At 39.6% G+C, this 20404-nt stretch overlaps 2 protein-coding genes across 2 annotated transcripts; both read left to right on the top strand.

Annotated features, from left to right (window-relative positions):
* Positions 1–2635: 2635 nt before the first annotated feature.
* On the top strand, positions 2636–11413 carry tbc1d13 (TBC1 domain family, member 13). Its single transcript, XM_044012736.1, has 12 exons — positions 2636–2735; positions 4928–5001; positions 5083–5123; positions 5291–5352; positions 6245–6344; positions 7056–7138; positions 7244–7403; positions 7926–8136; positions 8218–8381; positions 8600–8760; positions 9212–9269; positions 9712–11413. Exons 1-12 carry the CDS (start codon positions 2713–2715, stop codon positions 9775–9777), a joined length of 1203 nt encoding a protein of 400 aa, XP_043868671.1. The 5' UTR covers positions 2636–2712; the 3' UTR covers positions 9778–11413.
* A 2109-nt stretch (positions 11414–13522) lies between these two features.
* thnsl2 (threonine synthase-like 2) lies at positions 13523–19601 on the top strand. The gene is made up of 9 exons (XM_044053547.1): positions 13523–13908; positions 14883–15124; positions 15636–15830; positions 16411–16563; positions 16637–16888; positions 17564–17712; positions 18201–18326; positions 18424–18578; positions 19089–19601. Exons 2-9 carry the CDS (start codon positions 14902–14904, stop codon positions 19303–19305), a joined length of 1470 nt encoding a protein of 489 aa, XP_043909482.1. The 5' UTR covers positions 13523–13908; positions 14883–14901; the 3' UTR covers positions 19306–19601.
* Positions 19602–20404: the final 803 nt, after the last annotated feature.

Here is a 20404-nt window from a genome sequence, read left to right as displayed (position 1 = left end):
TACTCCTCCTCCTCCACCTCCTACTTCTTCTACTTCTCCTAAAAAATGTCGGTTTGACCAATGTGTATACAGTAAAGCACACTGTATTTTATTTAAGATAAGATAGACCTTTATTAATCTAGCAGTAGGGAAATTACATTTATATTTGGACTGTTTATTACCTATTAAACACCTATATGTACCTCACACGATACACGATACATTGTCCACGATACCAATAATATCACTATGCAACGATCCTGAGATAATCAATAATATATCACAAGACAATCGTACAGCGATACATGCCTACAGTACATACAAAAGGCTTATTCTACGGCTACAAAAAGTAAAGCAGCATTTGGATTTAAAGCGATGATACAGCCATACAAACATACGTATGAGTCGTGTTTGTTTGTGACACTGCCTTTTTTTTCTTCTTGTTCTTCACACTGTTTTTTTTCTTACAATAATTCCCAGCAGTCCGTGCACGAAGAGGCACATAATGTTTCCCCTCTCCACACATCGAAGTGCTTTATCACAAACGTAACCAACCACCACAGATCGAAGTTGCCCTGTACTCTCATCCTTAGTAATGTTCCACCTGCTGCCTCTTCTTTATCTAAAGTCACCAAAGGACTCTTGCCTTTGATTAATTCACAGTAATAAGGATTTGCGATGATATATAAATGTTTAGAACTTACACAGCTCAATATTTGTATTTATACATTTGAGAGGCAGAATCCAGAAGGATAACGGAATGAGGATGAGTATAAGAGAATGAGGGAGAACTTTGAACTGTGATTGGGAGACTGAGGAGACAATGAAGCAGTTTGGAGAGAGAACATTGACCTAATAGCATAATTAAAATATATTCCACCTGTTATTAAACCCTGGACCTCAGGGTGGTCCTCACAAAATATCAGGCCATGTTGATGTGGTATTTCAAAATAAAAGCCCTCTGAAATGGCAGAATTGACCTATATTCTAACTAAATTCAGACAATTATAAAAGGGAAACTTCCTGTTTCCACAAGCAAATTCCACTCCACACTAGACCACCTCAGTCCACTCCTACTGAACACACCATGCTCCAAATTATTATGCAAATGATATGTTTCTCTAGTTTTTCGAAATAGTCGATGCAAGTGACAGTCAGTATTATTTTCAAGCCATTAACCGTTAAGAGTATAATTTGAATGTTATTGAACAAACCCTCCAAGGATAACAGTATTTTTTTCAAAAATAAAAAAATTAAAATGCACTGTTCCAATTTATTATGCACAACAGAGTTTCAAAACATTTTATAGGTTGTAAAGAACGGTCATTGGTCATTGTCGGTCATGGTCATTTGTTGAATTTGCAGCATTAGGAGATCATATTTATTGAAATCAAACGCTATTTCAATCAAAAACAGGTCAAGTTACATTTTAACATAGGACCCCTTATTTGATAGCAGCTTCACAATTCTTGCATCCATTGAACTTATGAGTTTTTGGAGAGTTTCTGCTTGAATTTCTTTGCAGAATGTCAGTATAGCCTCCCAGAGCTGCTGTTTGGATGAAGGGGTCGACCAGCTCTCTCCCCATGATTCCGGCCCAAAACCGCCACCTCCTTGCTGACGTCACAGCCTTGTTGGGACATGGTGGCCGTCCACCAACCATCCACTATCCATCCATCTGGACCATCCAGGGTTGCATGGCACTCATCAGTGAACAAGTTTGAAAATGAGTCTTTATGTATTTCTGGGCCCACTGCAGCCGCATAACGGCAAGCCTCTGGAAGATCCTACACCTTGATGTTTGCGGGATTCCAGAGGTACCAGCAGCTTCAAATACCTGTTTGCTGCTTTATAATGGCATTTTAGAAGCTGCTCTCTTAATCCGATGTATTTGTCTGGCAGAAACCTTCCTCATTGTGCCTTTATCTGCACTAACCTGTGTGTGCTCCGAATCAGCCACAAATCTCTTAACAGTACGATGATCACGCTTAAGTTTTCGTGAAATATCTAAGGTTTTCATACCTTGTCCAAGGCATTCAACTATTTCATGCTTTTCAGCAGCAGAGAGATCCTTTTTCGTCCTTCTTTAGTAGTTTTTCCTTTAATTGGGCTCACCTGGCAAACTGATTATCACAGGTGTCTGAGATTGATTTCAGTGATCCAAAGATTGTGATTGTGAGACACAACACCATCCATGATTTTAATAGAAAAACTAATTTTTTTATCTTTATGACACAAATACAATTTGCATAATAATTTGGAACGCAGTGTAATTGCCACCATGTATCTGGTTTCGTCTTAGGTTTGCACGTCCAGCAGATGGCAGCAGCGTTGTCAACCTGTGAAAAGCCAGAAGTGAAAAAATAAACACCGCAAATTTGCATTTGTTTGAGTTAAATGGAACATTTTGTTGTATTTTTTTTTTTTACATGTTACATATATTATAATAAAGGTATTCAACCCACTCAATAATTATTTTCATGAATAATGAATGAATACTAATATTCTTTCATATATAAATAAATACATTTAGAAAAAAATTCAACATTTGATTAAATTCTGTAGTATACATTTTATATTATGTATTTAATAATAATAATAAAAAATTGTGTGTCCATGCATGCGTGTGTGCGTCTATGTCAACAGTGTTGTGGTGAAGGCGGAAGTGAGACGAGGACTTCCCTCTGGACAATTATTCATTCCTCTGGGAGACAGAGTGAGAGGACTGCAGACATGTCCACAGCCTACAGAAACAGGTGAGACATCATCGTCATGTTTGTTTGTCCCCGCGTCTCTAACAGGACACACGGACACACTGAGCAACTTGCGTCGGTCCAATTCATCCTTTGTAGCATCTGTTAGCATCTCTCAGCACAAAACATCACCTGCTGTGTTAGCAGTAGCAACATTAGCCGCTAACCCAAACACAAGCTAAGTCCGGGCATTTCAGAAGCACACACTTCGTGCCCGCTCGCGGTGTTCGTGTCGCTCAGTGCAGGACGTCATATTTTAACGAGCCTGCGTGTGTGCAATGCAAGCTAACACGTTAGCAACCCTGTAGGTTTTACGTGGTCAAGGCAGCTGCTAGCCTAGCCTAGCTCCCTGGTAGCACGTCAGCTGACACATCACGTCTAACGTCATTTGGCTAACGAACAGACGGCTAGCCTCCAGCTAACTGCACTGACAGCTGTGAATCATTGACTGTTAAACTGTCATCCTGTATTGTTTTGAACACTAACAAATAAACACACGTTCAATCCATTAGATTTTCTTTTTGTATTTTAAATGACATTGTTGATTATAAACTAAAATGGTCTGTATCAGTTTTAAGCATTGTTCATGATTAAAACAAGATTTCTGATAATTTCAGCTTCTTAATTGTGAATATTTTCTGGTTTCTTTGCTCCATATAAACAAAGAAATCATTAACAAGGAATCATTTTTGCTTGTGGATAAAACAAGACATCATCACTTCCAGGTTTGACGAACACTGATCAATATTTTCTACAATTTTGGACATTTTATGGACCGAACGATTACTCGATTCATGGAGAAAATACTTGACAGATTAATAGATTATGAAAATAATCGTTAGCTGCAATGCTAGTGTACTCAGTAATGATCTTCTTCATACCTCGGATGTGTTATGTGAATATGTCATCCCAAACTATTGTCTTTCTATCCCCCTGAACCATCATTCTCCTCTGACCTTTGGCATTAAAACGGCAATTTTTGCATAGAGAACTTAAGCTCACAAGATATTTCCTCTTTTTCTTTGACCATTCTGTGTAAACTCTACAGATGTTTGTGTGTGAAAATCCCAGTAGATCAGCAGTTACATCTTATCCTTTTTCCAATATTTTCCACGATGTGCAACGCTGCCCTCCACAGAAATGTTCAAAGTTCTTCACTACAATCCAATTCTTCATGGTAACTCTTCTACTTCTTGTTGCCTCCTGAAATCAAAGCTCAAAGCTGGAACTACTAATGCTCTTCTGCCTGAATTTACCTAGAAATATCTGGACCTTTGAGAAAATCCCGTTAAATCTCACACATCACAATGTACGTTTCGAGCAGGAATGATTTTTTTTTTTACGTATTTTGAGGAGCCGTGGCAAACACAAATGCAAAAAACTGCCAAAATATTCCAGCACAGGAAATGAACTGAGAGATTTTATGGAGGTCCAAATCAAAATTGATTGCCCCAGGGAACCAAGTACAGATCAAATCTTGTGCTGTTTTTTTGGCAGCTATCCCCTACATTACTCAACCAGTTTTTGCATCAAAACATTCAGAACACTTAAACCAACAAGGTCAAAGTCCCATAAATCACCTTTCTTCTTCATTCTGATGCTCAGTTTGAACTACAGCAGCTCTTAGTGACCATGTCTTAGTGCCTAAAAACGCATTAAGTTGCTGTCATATGATTGACAGATATAGAGATAATTGCATGCAACAAGCAGTTGAACAAGTGTGCCGAATAAAGTGGTTGGTGAGTGTAAGACAGTTGGCCAAAAATCTCACCTAATCAAATTTACATCTTTCCCCGCACCAAAGTCCATAGAGAAAATCAGCGATGTTACATCACAACACACAGGAGTTGTGGATCCACTGGTTCCTCCATCACTAAGTCCAAATGTGTTATTTTGTCATGTTGGGTTTGGAAATCATTCATTAGCGTAACGTCACTGTCACAAACTTGCCAAATGAGGCAGCAGTAGATCAACCACTCCTGTGGACACTGATTTTCTCTATGGGCTCTGGTGTAGGAGAGTCAGTGAGGGTGAAACGAGAGCACAGTCAGTACTGACTACGTCACACGACCACAAAAAAGCTCCTAAGCTGTCTCTTTAATATGTGGTAAAGCATTGTTGCTAAAGAGAATGCTGTAATAATGGATTCAGAAATTATTTGTTCATAAACGTGCCTGTTTTTATTTTTGTTTTAGAATACAGGAGTTCAAAGTGGCCTTGAGTGAAGAAAACATAAACCTGAAGGCACTAAGGGAGTTATGCTTCAATGGTAAGTTTCACACATGATGTTTTTCTGTGCTTTTTATGTTCATTTCTTATATTTATTTACATTTTATTCTATTTAATGCAGGAATCCCATTTGAAGGCGGCATACGTGCACTTTGCTGGAAGGTAAGTTGGTCTTTCTCTGTTTTTGAAACTAACAACAGAGTCGCTGTTGAGTTGTAAATGATGATTATGATGTTTTCTGTGTTTTAAACAAAGTTTAGACAATTTGAGTAAAGTGACATTTGACTGATGTGGCAAACGTTGTGCTCTGTTTTTGCCCTCCGTCTCAGATTCTTCTCAATTACCTCCCTGATGATCAGACACTGTGGGAGTCGTTCCTCAAGAAGCAGAGGTCAGTGCAGCATCCCTTTTATATTTTGCATCAGGTTTGGTGTGACTCACCAAACCTGATGCTGTTTATCACGGTGGTGGATGTCATGTAATGGATTTATATTCTTACAGACAAACCATCAAAACACTTTATTTTCTACTAGGACTGATTTGTATCTATTGTATTATCAGCTACTAAATGTAGCAGTTAATGTTATGCAGTCACTACTGTCCCATTTAACTTCAGGCTTTCCCACTCATTGACTAATTTGTGGCACGCCACAGATAAATGCTGTCTTGTTCTTGAGTTTCCTGAGTTGTAAAAACACAACCCACCATTTTTGTACTTCATATCTCCCTGCCCGTGCAGCTAAAATGAAATGATGACACAAAAACACAGGATATTTGGCACAGTGAAGACAGTCAGCGAAATCTGGAGTTCACCTACGTTTAGTATCAGTGGGGTAGTGTTTGTAGCTGCCCCTAAACGTTGGAACTAGGTATCCCATGTTAATGAAATCTGCCTCCACCTTTTTAACATATTAAATAGTTTTTAAAGATGAACCTCTTCACTTCAGGATAAGAATAGTCAATCCGGACACTTCTGTGTGGATTTGACCTTTTTACTATTTTATTTTGATACTATTTGACTGTTTTACTTTTATGTTTTTATTGATTTCATGTTTTATACCTTTTTATATTGCTGTGCCTTTAACTCAGTGAAGCACTTTGGTCAACCTTGTTGTTTTTAAATGTGCTTGATTTGACTGGGCAATGACAAGTGACCAAGGTGCTGTTTTTTCATGATTTTTCCATGTTTCTCAACATGTATAATTGAAAGAATGTGCAATATAAACCTGTGAGAGTAAAATGTGATTGATTTATGAATTGGCGTCGTTCTGCATCTCTTGCAGGGGCGTATACTCGCAGTTCTTGAAGGAAATGATCATACAGCCTGGTATTGCCAAAGCCAACCTGGGCCTTTCTAGAGAAGACGTGACCATGGAGGACCATGTGAGTGGAGTCTCTGAGTCTGAGTGAAGATGACTTAGGACAACGTTATATACCTCCTTTTAAGCATCACTGCGTCAGCATGCACCTCAGGGAAAACTGAAATCTACCCCAGCTTATTTTTATGTTTATTGAGAAACATGTCTTTGAAAAAGGCACTCTGCATAGTATTACATGTTTCTTTTAGAAGATTGTTACACAAATAAGAAGACAAAGACAAAAAAAAAGAAAGAAAAAAACAATCTAAGAGAGCAAACAACAAACGAAAAAGGCACAACATAATCCAAACCACCCTATCCCTAACCCAACTTGCCCCAAAGCTCAGTACCCATGTACCCCATTTTACTATGATCTCGTACCATTAAGTGGCTGTAGATTTTATTCAGTGAGCCATTTGTTAAGTGAATAATATAGTTTTTTTGCTCTCACAATTAACTAAGTATTAAAGGCAGCAGTTTATCATAAATCTCAGACATTTACAAACATTTTCTCAGTTTTCTAAGGCAACAGAAAGACATAATATATATGTATATGTATATGTATATATGAAAATATATATTATATATTATATTCACAGGAGGGGCTCATTCTTCTCTTTGTATTTAGTAAAATGTAACTAAACACTAAAATAATCTGTTAAAAGTATAATTATGCCAACAGTTTAACTCATAAATCAACAGAAACTGTATATTTGTCTGACTTTTTATTTTTCAGCCTTTAAATCCAAACCCAGACAGTCGATGGAATACCTACTTTAAAGATAACGAGATTCTGCTGCAGATCGACAAGGACGTGAGGTATTACTCTTCCTTTTCAGTCGTGTTCAGGCAGCATGTGATTAAAAATGCATACATTCCACAGCCTGTCGTCATATGTGTATGTAAGAGATGTACATTTTCCAGGCGGCTGTACCCAGACATGGCGTTCTTCCAGCGTCCCACTGACTATCCCTGCCAGCTCATCCTGGATCCTCAGAACGACTACGAGACTCTGCGGCGTCGCGTCGAGCAGACAACGCTGAAGGCTCAGACTGTGAACCGCAACCGCAGCGGAGTCACCAACGTAAGTGACCGATTTCCAGTCATAAAATCCTCAGATTGAGCTTTTAATTGCCGTTTTCCTGTGTCTCATACACAAATCGTTCAAGGGATTTCGCAATCACAAGAGAGAGCTAACATTAACGCTAAAAGCTGATTTGGTGTTGTGATCTTGGTGATCTTCCGTTGTCTCCTAAAAAACAACACAACCCCGTTGTCTTCCTCCGAAGAGCAAAGAGCTCACAGCGCCCTCTGCTGGACAAGTTGTTGATTACTTTAAAATATCTGGTGTGTTTCTAGGCTGGATATTTCAGACTTTTTGTAATGAGCCACTAGTTTGCAGAGATTTCTACATGTGTAGCATTGTTTCTGTGACAATCTCTTTCATAACCAAATAAAATTTGTATGAAACCTGAAATGTCTCCAAATCAATTGATACTGAATCAAATTAAATCAGAAATTTCATCGAACCAGGACCTCAGGAAACCAGCAGCGATACCTAGTGGCTGTTGTAAACGTTTTGTGTCTTTTACAAACCTGTTCTCAGGTCAGTTCACCTGGAAAGTCCCTGAACCTGTATCCATCCAACGAGTATGAGGTGCTGCCCAACGGCAGTGAAGCTCACTGGGAGGTCGTGGAGCGCATCCTCTTCATCTACGCCAAACTCAACCCAGGAATCGCCTACGTGCAAGGCATGAATGAGATCGTCGGGCCGATCTACTACACGTTCGCCACAGACCCCAACAGTCAGTGGAAAGGTGCGTAAATGTCTTCCCAAAAAAAACAAAAAAACGTCCCGGATGTTTCACACATGATAACCCGTCGCTTCACTTTTCCAGAGCACGCTGAGGCCGATACGTTTTTCTGCTTCACCAACCTGATGTCGGAGAACAGGGACAACTTCATCAAGAGCCTGGACGACTCTCAGTGTGGCATCACGTACAAGATGGAGAGCGTGTACTCGATGCTCAAGGGCAAAGACCTGGAGCTCTTCATGAAGCTGGTACGTCCAAGGCCTCGCGTCCACTGTCTGATGTTTTTTTTAGGGTCAGTTCAGTTGAACGCTCACATCCAGGCCTGATTCCAGCTGTGATGGTGCGTTCAGAGACATCAGTCTCATTAGATGATTCGAGAGAATCATCTAATCAGGCAGTATCTGTCTGATACTGGTCAAAAGTGTTGACTTTGCTGTTTTTCTTGTGTTTTTTTGTTTCTTCACAGGAAGAGCAGAACATCAAACCCCAGTACTTCACATTCCGCTGGTTGACGTTGTTGTTGTCTCAGGAGTTCCTGCTGCCGGACGTCATCCGCATCTGGGACACGCTGTTCTCCGACGAGGGTCGATTCCACTTCCTCATCGTGGTCTGCTGTGCCATGCTCATGTCAGTCAGTTTTTTTGTTGCAGCTAAACATTTAGCCGTAATGATTTTGATGTTTTGTATTTGAACCATGAGGCCGCACCGAGGACACGGATGAACCATTTGCCAAGAACAACATTTTAGGGCTCCTGGCGCGCTGTTTTCGTGTGGATAAAAAACATATACGATATCATCTCTTTGCAGATTCTTCTAAATGCTTTCTCGTGTGTACAGGCCGTAAACATGGCAGCTCCTCATCAAACGCTTCATCGTCGTCATTCGGGGAAGGTTGAGAAATGGATAATGCTAACGATGTTAGAATAAACAGATACCAATTTAGTGTCTTATCGCTAAAATATACAGTCTATAGTTTAACTGAAGAGCTTTGTTTCTGAAACTGAAACTGCCGGGTCATGTGAAGTGATTTTTAAAACGCATATTTTCACACATTTGATTTGATTTTGTCCGTTTGCAGACTCATCAGAGAGAACTTACTGGCCGGAGACTTCACCGTCAACATGAGGTTACTGCAGGTGAGGCTTTTTTATCATTTACTTTCACTTTTCAGACACAAACTCCCGAAAGTTGTGTTTTTCTTCAGTTTAATCTGAATCAGTGTTTCCCAAACTTTTCTACATGGGGGACCCACAGTTTAACCCTTCTGTTACCGATACTGACTTCACCGACATTCAGTCATTACAATAACTCCTAGACTGTTTGTGACCCCTCATGTGGAGGATAAAGTGGTAGACGATGGATGGAAGGATACTGGGAAGCAGAGAAATAGACAATTCTACAGCCATAAAATCAAATGGACGAATGAGCTTTAAAAGGTGGCAAACTATCATGACCCATATCAGAACATAAATAAACAAATAATCTCCCAAGAGATGTTTGGCAGATTCAATAAAAGTCTTTTTAACCTCAAAGGCTGAGAAATGCGACAGACTCACGTTTCCCCTCCTGATGTTCCAGGATTATCCGATCTCGGACGTCCACACGATCCTGACCAAGGCCAAAGATCTGCAGGACAACGCTTAACCTGTCGTCCCCTCCTCCTCCTCCTCCCCGTGCACGGGTGTGGTAGGTGGAGCTCCAACGTTACAAACTGTATCACGTGTGACATGTTTTTGTGTGGGCGGAGCCCGGCCTCGTGTGTTTGTAAAAATCAGCACCCTGCCTTCTGAACTGGATAAGTGATGTGTGACCAGTGGGGGGCGCTGTGTGGACGTGCCGAAACTATCGCTTCCTCAGAAGTTGGAGAAGATGTAGGAGGAGGCGATACCACTTGCTTCTTGACGCATTATGCGATATAGACTGACCTGGGATAAGCAGCGGTCGTCCTCTCATGGCCACCGCGTTGCCCTGACGGTGGCCGACGGTTGAACGGAAAGACCCACTGCATTCAGGCAAGCTGTCCGGGCGAGCGGTTCAGTGGGCGGAGCGACAGCGCATGTTTGTTTTTAAACCTTTTTAATGTCAGAAATTCTATGTTTGCCTTATCAAGATCAGTTTCAACCACGTGGCGCGAAGTGATGGGCGGGGCCTAATGCAGACGTAAAACGGGGTCAGTGGCGGTGAACAAAGATGCCAAAGCTTCCTCCCACTGTATGGAAAATTTAAGCTAAGATGTCTCGCACTCTGTTGCTGCCATGCTGTAATTGTCATGTGAATGGGCGGGGCTTATGATTATACTGCAGCCAACCACCGGGGGGCAATACGGATGTTTTACTATCTTGATCAACAATTATTGATTTGAAAGTTGCCCTTTTGTCAACTGGAAATATAGACACAGTTTGCTTTGACAGTATAACATCTGAGATTAAATGGTGGTGTTTGTCACAATGAACATAAAAATAATAACTTAATATTTGCAAAGTTTTTCCGTCAACCTGGGTTTTTCAGGGACAACAGAAAATGTTTCCAAAGGTTTCCCGTTCATATTTAAAGAACACATTCGGAGATCGTCTCATCGTACATGTTTCTAATAGCAGGAGAACGAGCATTTTTAAATCAAACAAACAAACAAACAGGTGAGGGGGGCGGAGCCTGGGTCAAGCTGCAGGAGGCGGGACATTTGCTTGCTGTGAATTATCCAGAGATTTTCCTGCTGACATTTTGTCTTGAGGGTCTTTTATGGATATTTACGTTCTTACTGGGGTCGCAACTGATGATTGTTTTCATTATTCATTATTTTCTTGATCAGTTGATCTGTTCATTGGGTTTCCTTAACCTGAAAAAATGTGTGTTTCTCAAATGTTGGGTTTTTTTTAAGGAAAGAGGAGCAAAGAAACCAGAAAATATCCTCATTTAAGGAAGCTGAGATATCACAAAATGTATAAAAAACAAATCATACAGATCAGTCGATCATCAAAATAGATGGCGACCAGTGCTGGATTTCATTTACAGCCTCTCTAGACTGAAGTGTGGGGTTTTTACATGATTTTTTTCTGGCTCATACATTTAGCCAATTTTCTTCCATCTGATAAAATACAACTGTTTAAAGATAACAAATAATACAAAATGCTTAACTTCAGTAACCAGTTAATGAACAACACTAATGGTTTGTCACGTTATCTCTCTGCAGTGTAATTACATAAAGTATTTTATGAAATACATGAAATGGGTCAAGTAGCTTTTGCAAGGAAAATAAAGCTTAAGTCTAAGTTTCTGAGAACAAAATGTGTATTTTTTAAAATACCTGGCAAATGATATTTATTAAAATATGACAAACATTGGCCTGATTAATCAGTCTACCTCTACCCTGTGGTTAAATGTCATTTCATTTTTCCTGCTTCGACCCACTTACATTTCAGTCTTCAGACAGGTCATCCTTTTATGTTCAGTGTGAAACGGACAAACACCAGTTTTTTTACTTTATTGTTTTATCTGTGGCAGATTCAAATATCTGTGAACACTGTTGTTATAAAAAAAATCAGTGCGTGTGTGACGTTCTAAAGGCTAAAACTACTCTCCAAGTCCTTGAATCTATGTTCATATGAAGGTCTGTCTCTTTTTTTTTTCTTCTTCTTCTCTGTTCATATGTGACGAGTCTCTTCTCCACATGAATATGAAGCAGGAAGTCACAGTAACTGTCAGATCATGAGACCAGAACAGTTTGAGCCAACGTTTCCCGGTAAACTGAAGTATTTCTCTAATGTACAACCGTTTTTTTCTAAAAAACTGTCTCACAGTCAAATCTTACTCCACTATTGACTATAAGCACGGTCTGGTTTACAATAAGTCAGCCCGACTATTCATATATAATTTAGCAGAGGCTAAAGAGGCTGATGTCGTCTCATGATGCTGAAAATTGATGAAATTGATGAAAATTTTTAATTTGAGGCTATGTTTAATCTCTCGGGGCTAACTACTCAAACAACCACTTAAAAAAGACTGTAAACATTTTCGATCAATATCAGAAGTTACCTTTTTAAAAGCCCCTATTTTTAGCGGAGTTTGTAAGTGACGCTCCCTGGCATATGCAGTAGCTGGCGTTTGACCAGAGAGGGCAGTAGATAGACCATTTTGTTTTGGGGTTATATAATTTCAACACTTTACACTAAAACTGTGAAGATTTGCACCTGGATCAAATAATAACATTAACTAGACACACATATATGCTAGTCTCCACCTGGAAAAACTGGTTCAGGGGAGTTAATAAAGAATAACACACATATTTAAACTTGAACCAAACTTGACCCAGTGTTTCCAGAACTTTCTATATTAAAGACGGCAAACAATTGTAACGACTAATTTACGATGTATGGTAAATTTATTTCAATGGCAAAGGTTGGGAAAATTTGTTGATGCAAATTAATTTTATTATTTTGTTTTATGATTTTGCGCTCATTTTTTTTGGCTTAATTGCGTTCTCCAGAAGACAAAGAGGTGATGACCAACAAACTCAGAATAAACGTTTGAAGAGTGAACAAGTCGAGTCCAGAGGCCTGAAACATTAAGTACATTCCCCAGCATGATGGAATTAACAAAAGTATTTCATCGACAGCAGCTTGCGTTTACAATTACCAATGTGTGATTTTAATTTCGATCCCTGACGAGCCATGATGTGCAAGGATTTGACTGATTTTTCTTTTCACCTCAGTTATTGTGAAATGGAAAAATGAGACAATGATAATGTCCAGAATTACAAAAAACATTTGAAAATAATTGGTGAATCATCCACAAAAAAGGGTTGAGTTAAACTGAGGGATTACTAATTAACGATTATCTCTTTAGAATATGTATTTATTTCTATCCTGATGGCTGTGTGTGTGTGTGTATGTATGGGTGTGTGGGTGTGTGTGTGAGACTATACTCTTGTTATATTATATTGTCATGTTATTTGCATGGTTCCAGTTTTGTAAGCACATTTTTTTGTATCGTCTCCAGTGTTAAGACTTGTGTATATATATATATATATATGTATATGTATATGTATATGTTTTTACAGACGTGCATTAAAATGAATGATCGTCTTTAACTGCGATGTGGTGTTTCATTATTGCAAATTAGTGGAATGAGTAACTTCTCAACCAATTAAGTAGGTGGAATAACACTTTGAATGTATAGAAGACAAATACTTTAGAATTAACTTTTAAAATTATATTTAGACATCTTTTCGGTGGAATAAACCTTTAAAATTATAGTTAGACATGTATTTTAGTGGAATAAACCTTTAAAACTATATTTATATAAATGTCTGGTGGTATTCTAAAGCTTTAAAATTCGGGTGCAGACCCTGCAGTTTCTGGACCTCCAAATCCCTAGGGGGCAGTGTGGTAAACTCGTCTTAAAGGCCAGTAGTTGTTGAAAAGGAGATTTTTCGCAGGGTATTGTGGGATATGTAGCACTTGTTGCTGTGTTGTGGCGCTTTTAAACGCTTAAGGAGTGAATTGATATTAAGTTTTATACCAGAATCACAGTCGATCTCAAACTGTGCGACATTTTGGTTCTTTCGCGTAGTTTAACTAATTTAGCTCGTTTGTAGCTTAGCGGCTAGGCTGCATACGTTGTGGGCGATCACCGTGACGTCATAAGCCCGTTCAGTCCATACGTACCTGTACCGCTCGCTCCAGCTCACTGACCCAGCTAACATAGTCACAGCTAACGGTGAGGCACACAAACACAGAATTACGTCAGAAGACACAAGAAAAACTACGGCGACTTCGTGTAAGTACGACTCATTTGTAAACTACTGTAGTTTGTGACTGTCAACAACAATAATCCACTTTAGTTCGTGGTTAAACTTCTAAAAAAAAAAGAGAGTAAACAACAGATTTATTTTCAATTTTCTGTAATTATGAGGTGAATATGAAAGGAAAATCTTTATTTGTGTTGCACTTTTGTCGGTTAGTTTTCCCAAACCTGGAAACGATATATCTTATATTATAGTTTTGTCCCCAAACCAAAATTCCATAACCAGAAACTATTTACATTTAATAAGCTGAAAACACCAAAGAGCTTGTTTTAATCATTTCAAAAGCACTCAAACTGATTAACGGATGATTATGAATAGGAAACACACACAAATGAGCCAGTGTATGAATGTAGTAACATCAAAGGCAGAGCTATTCTGTAGATGAATAACTAAAAATATAAACTAATAAACTAAATATAGAACTGTCAAGGAACCTTTGGGTGTTTCGCAGGCTTGTTGGTTCCAAAGATCAAGTTGTGATTAGAGGTTCTATGTGGAACCTCTAAACAATTTAAATCATAGAATAAACAAACAGACAACATGGCTGCCAGCAAAAACCGAAAAAAACGAAACCAAAAAGCTCACATTATAAAAACAGCCTTTTAACACGGGGAAACTCAACTTTAAGCCAAACCTTAAAACCTTTCAATCGCCTGCAACAAAGCCCATACAGAAAATGAGTGATTTTACATCATGGCTCACAGGAGTTGTTGATCAACTGCTGCCTCCATCTGTAAGTTCTTTTGTGTTTTTTTTGGGAATTCGGCATTTGAAATCACTCCTTCAGACTTACCTCAGTGACACAAACTTACCAAACGAGGCAGCAGCAGACCAGCGACCCTTGTGTCCCCCATGAGCTAAAAATCATATATAATAGAGAATAAATAGAGAATAGAATAAAGCCTTAAAAATGTTTGAAACTCTTCTGTTGTGTACTGTATTTAAGGATCTCCATCCTTAGCCTGATGAAATACTGCAGCACTCGTGGTGGAGTCCAGGGATGGGACTTCCGGGATGTACTGTTCTCAGGTTACGCTCCAGACGGTGGGATGTTCATGCCGGAGAGCGTTCCCGTGCTGAGCTCAGAGACGCTCAGGGGCTGGAGGAGGCTGTCCTACAAAGACCTGGTGGTGGAGGTCGCCTCGCTGTTCATCCCCATACAACTCATCCCTAGACGGGACCTGGAGGGTGAGACGAAGACAGACACACTATCATTTGTATCAGTAACTTTAAAAGGATCCTTCAGGTTTTGCACTGACGTTTTCAAACTGGTAATTCCCCAAAGTCCATAGAAAAAATCAATGATTTAAGCATTGGACGACACAGGAGCTGCTAGTCTGCTGCTGCCTCATTCAGTGGGTTTATGCCAACAAGGTCTAAATGAAACATGTAAAATGTTGAAATAAATTTACAGATGGAGGCAATTGTGGATTAACAACTCCTGTGTGCTGTGGTGTAAAATCACAAATTTTCACTATGGACTTTGGTGTGGTACAAAAAGGCTTTTCTAATGGCGAGATAAAAGCAGTGAAAATGTTCTGAAGATATCACTGACTCAAGTTAATGTCATTTTTGTTAAGTGGCTTAGATCTCCTTATCTTGTGTTCTGTTGAACTATCCCTTTCACCACTGTGAAACACTGTTGATGGTGTTCCAGCAGGTGTAACGAAACAGTATTCTGTCCTCTGTCTCGTCTCAGACCTCGTCTCTGAAGCTCTGTCCACCTTCTCGGTGCCCGATATCGTCACAATCGCTCGGCTGAAGGGCGGCCTCTCCGTGCTGGAGCTCTTCCATGGAGAAACCATGGCCTTCAAGGACCTGGCAATGACCTGCACAGTACGCTTCCTCGACTACTTCCTGCAGAAAGAGAATCGCAGAGCTACCGTTATCGTAGGTGAGAAAAATACACATGACATGATCACATTTGATCAAACTGGGGCATGTGACAAAAAACAACGTACATTAGCTCGACTACAATATCTTAAGAACATGTTCACTGTGTTGTTGTTTAACAGCCTTTGCCAAGAGGAAACTGAAGTTTAAACGGTCCCACACTAAACCTCATAGAGAAAATCATCGTTTTTTGCTCACAGGCACACAGGAGCTGCTGGTCAACTGCTCTCTCATCTGATTAGTTTGTGTCACTGAGGTGAATCCAAACCAAGGATTTAAATACACTGACGTCTCTAAATAACACATGTGGACTCGCTGATGGAGGCAGCAGTGGATGAACAACTCCTGTTGAAGATGCTGCCTCCTGCTGGCGAAAAAGTGTAATACGACACTAATCTAGTAGATTACTGCTCGTAATAATCAGTCAAATCCTTGCACATCATCTTTCTTGCCTAAAGATAGGAAAAATAGCATGAACTATAGCAATTTTGGTAAGAGCTTTATTTCCTTTGTAGGAGACAAACATTGTCATTGTCTTGTTTTGAAATGATTGGGGTTGTGTGTGTGTTTTTCCTCCACAGCTACGTCAGGTGACACGGGCGGCTCGGCCATCCACAGCGCCAAAGGTCTGCATGGGTTGGACGTGGTGGTGGTTTATCCTCGGGGACGCGTCACTACAGTCCAGGAGCGGCACATGACCACCTGCCTGGAGGAGAACGTCCACGTGTTTGCAGGTAAAAACCTTAAGACATAAAAAAAAAAAGAGAGTCATGATGGAAGTTACGCTAATAACGTACGTGTCTGTAGCCGACGGCAGCTCTGACGACATCGACCGCCCCGTGCGACGCCTCTTCGCTGACCAGGACCTGGTCAAGTCTCACAACCTCATGAGCCTCAACTCGGTGAACTGGTCCAGGGTCATGATCCAGCTCGCGCACTTCATCTACGCATACCTGCAGCTGAGCGGCATCGAGCAGAGCGAGGGCGACAGCGCCGCCACCGGGCAGCTGCCTGAGCTGCAAGTGGTGGTGCCAACAGGGGGCGCTGGAAACATCGCAGGTGATAAAAATCTATCAGTCAATCAAACAAACATCCAACAGTCGCACAGCTCTACCCACGACGTTCTCTTTTGTTATATAAACAAAGCATTGACACATACACCTGAGGTTCTCAAAGACTGGGTTGAGGCCCACGGATGGGTCATGGGAAAAAAATGTTTGGGTCCCCAAACTAATTTTGTGTGAATTCTCATAAATTCTCTTGGAAATGATTCATTTACCAATTCAAAATCATATTAGTTGTTAAATAATGGACACATTTTCCTTACTCATTACTTTTTGTGTCCATGTAGTTTGGGTTCCCACATAGAAAGTTTCGGAAACACTGCCATAGACCTTACCTGAAAATTGACATAGTTTTCGTGTCACCTTGAGTTTTCATGATGAGTGAGAGCAGGCTTCTTATTGGACGATATTAGCTGTCAGTCACACTGGTGTCCACTCATATAAACTGCATTTATCCTTTATTTTTTTACATAATTTATAAAATTGACACCACATTCCATGGAAAAATCTGGTGTTTTAGATCACTAACCTTTTTAAATAATTGTTTCTAAATCAGTTTTTCTTCCTAGTGTCACTTTTTCATATCAGTAAACCACGCCCAGTTTTATATACAGTGTAAGTACATAATAATACATGATAATAAGTTTCTTTTTCTTTGACACTGTGTCAGCGGGCGTCATCGTCAAGCAGATGGGTTTACCCCTGAAGCTGGTTGCCATGGTGAATTCTAATGACATCATTCACAGGACGCTAAATTCCGGTGACTTCTCCATGGCAGCGACGGTCACTCAAACCCTGGCCCCTGCTATAGACATCCAGGTATGACCACCGCTACACACACACACACACACGAAGTCCTGATGTCTTCATTCTGATGTTTGTAAAGTTCAGAGCCAGAGTCATTTACCCTACCATGGTATTTTTATTCACTTACTCTCTCTGCACCAAAGTCCATAGAGAAAATGTATGTTTTTAACTCTCAGTGACACAGAAGCTGCTGGTCTACTGCTGCTTATTTGGTAAGTTTGTGTCAGTTAAGTAAAAGCGAATTAAGGATTTCAAACGCAGAAGTCGCAAAATGATACGTTTGAACTTATTTTTTGGAGGCAGCAGTGGATCAACAGCTCCTGTGTGCTGTGATGTAAAATCACTGGTTTTCTCTATGGGCTTTGGTGTGGGAGAGAGAGCAGCTTGGAAAAGTAACACAAACCAGTTTTCTGTTGGAAAAGTCTAACACCGATGATATAAAGCCACAAATCTACTTTTAAGGTATCCTAACTTAAACTGTTGGACTGTTTGTGCTTCAGGACCCATACAACATGGAGCGAGTGTTCTGGCTGCTGTCGAATAGAGACGGAGCATCAGTGAAGAACATGATGGAAGAGTTTCAGCACACACACAAACACACTCTGCCCGAAAACCTGCACCATGAGGTACATGTGTCTGTGATTCTGCTGTGTGGTACGATCACACTCTGTTATCTCTGTGAAAACTCACAGGTGACAGAAGTGTTTTTGTTTTTGTTCCCAGTTGTTGGAGATTTTAATGTCTGGGACGGTGACGGATGACGGCATCCTGGAGACCATGAGGAGGTGCTGGGAGGAGAACAGCTACGTGCTGTGTCCTCACTCTGCTGTGGCTGTGTGGCATCACTACCACTGTCCACACACATCTGGACTCAACAGGTGCCACACACACACACAAAACATGAATTTGAAAAATAAATAAAACTAGCATGGAAACAGGTCAAAATGAATGACACTTGTATAAAAACAGATAAAAGAGGACATTAAAGAGAATATTAATATTAATAATAGAATAAAACCAACTTAAACACGGGTAAAAATGAATGAAACTGGCATGAAAACAGATAAAAAGACATGAAATAGGGTAAAAATGAATAAAACCAATATAAACATGGGTAAAAATGAATATAAACAACATAATCACAGGTAAAAATGAATGGAACTAGCATATAAACAGATATAAAAGACATGAAATAGGGTAAAAATGAACAAAAATGGATGAAACAAATAGACAAATTGACACAAAACCCAGCATGAATTATTAAAAAAATCCATAAAAGTGAGCACCAACCCTGCAACACAAATCCTGGGACTTCACATGACTTCCTCCCGTCATGTCTTCCTGTCACATGTTCTCATGATCAAACTCTTTTATTCTTTTTTTTCCAGATGCTACATTGCGACAGCATCTCCGGCCAAGTTTCTGGCGACGGTGGAGCGTGCCGGCCTGACCTTTGACCCGCCCGAGGCTGTGCTGGCACTGGACAAGTTAGCCACTCGCTGCGAAAACCTGGAGCGGAGCGCGGACTGGAGCAAAGACTGGGAGGAAGCACTGAGAAGGAAACTCCAGACCTTCAGCTGCACCAGGAGAAGCTTGGTAGTGTGATGCACCTGTGACTCTTAAGACACGTTGTCATACACTTATTTTATATTTTTTTAAACAACTGAACAGTGTATGACACACTACAGCAATAATGTGTGAATTTATTCACCAATATTTTGACTGTTTTGACCCCAAAATGCAAAACTCAAGGAGCAGACTTCAAAGAAAGACTTGCTGCCCTCTTGTGGGAGTTTTTTGTAAAAGCACTTTGACATTTCTTTCTCTTTATTCAAATGAAGAGAATTATATGTAACAGAGTTGTTGTGTCTAATAAGACAATAAACTAACAATGAAGTATAGAAATGTGTCTCTGTTGTTTTTAAGCTCAGTCTTAAGCTCTGGTGGTAAATGTTATTGTTGAGGTTATGGTTCTCCTTTAGTTTCCTCAGGAAGAACTAGGAAAAATGATGAGATTTACAGCAGATCTCCTGACACTGAGCTCAGGTGACCTCCTCATCTGGCTTTAGTGGACGATTTTCTCACAATGAAGGTCTTTTCATGTCTCTGATGGACTTTGGTCTGACATGTCCCCACAACTTTTACAGTTTCACAATTTTGTCAAACGAGTTTAAGCTTGTAAATCCTGTGTAAACATAATGTAAAAATGATATTGTTAACCAGTACCATGATCAAAAAAAAAAAAAGGACCTTTGGTTTAAACTTAAATTATAAGCATTATTTTTTATAGCATTGTAGCCAGATGAGGTTGGCAGGTGGGGAAACGGACATGAGCATTTAAAAAATAAACAAAAAAACATATTATTGGTAAAATATGTATGAAACTGGTACAAAAACTGATAAAAACAGACGTGAAATAGGCTAAAAAGGAATAAAAACAACATAAACATTTCAAAATGAATGAAACTAACATGAAATATGTAATAAACATCACAAAATTAATTAAATTGAAACAAAACCCAGCAAAAATTAATTAAATTGACACAAAACCCAGCAAAAATTTATTAAATTGACACAAAACCCAGCAAAAATGAATTAAAAACAAGTAGAAATGAGAGAAAAACAACAAACCTAATAAATATAACAAAAATGAATTAAATTGACAGAAAACCCAGTAAAAATTAATTAAGTTGACACAAAAGCC

This window comes from Solea senegalensis, linkage group LG21 (assembly GCF_019176455.1).
Source record: "Solea senegalensis isolate Sse05_10M linkage group LG21, IFAPA_SoseM_1, whole genome shotgun sequence".
In the NCBI taxonomy this organism is placed as follows: Eukaryota; Metazoa; Chordata; class Actinopteri; order Pleuronectiformes; family Soleidae; genus Solea; species Solea senegalensis.
The sequence above is the reverse complement of the archived record's forward strand: the minus strand, read 5'-3'. Positions and strand labels throughout refer to the sequence as shown.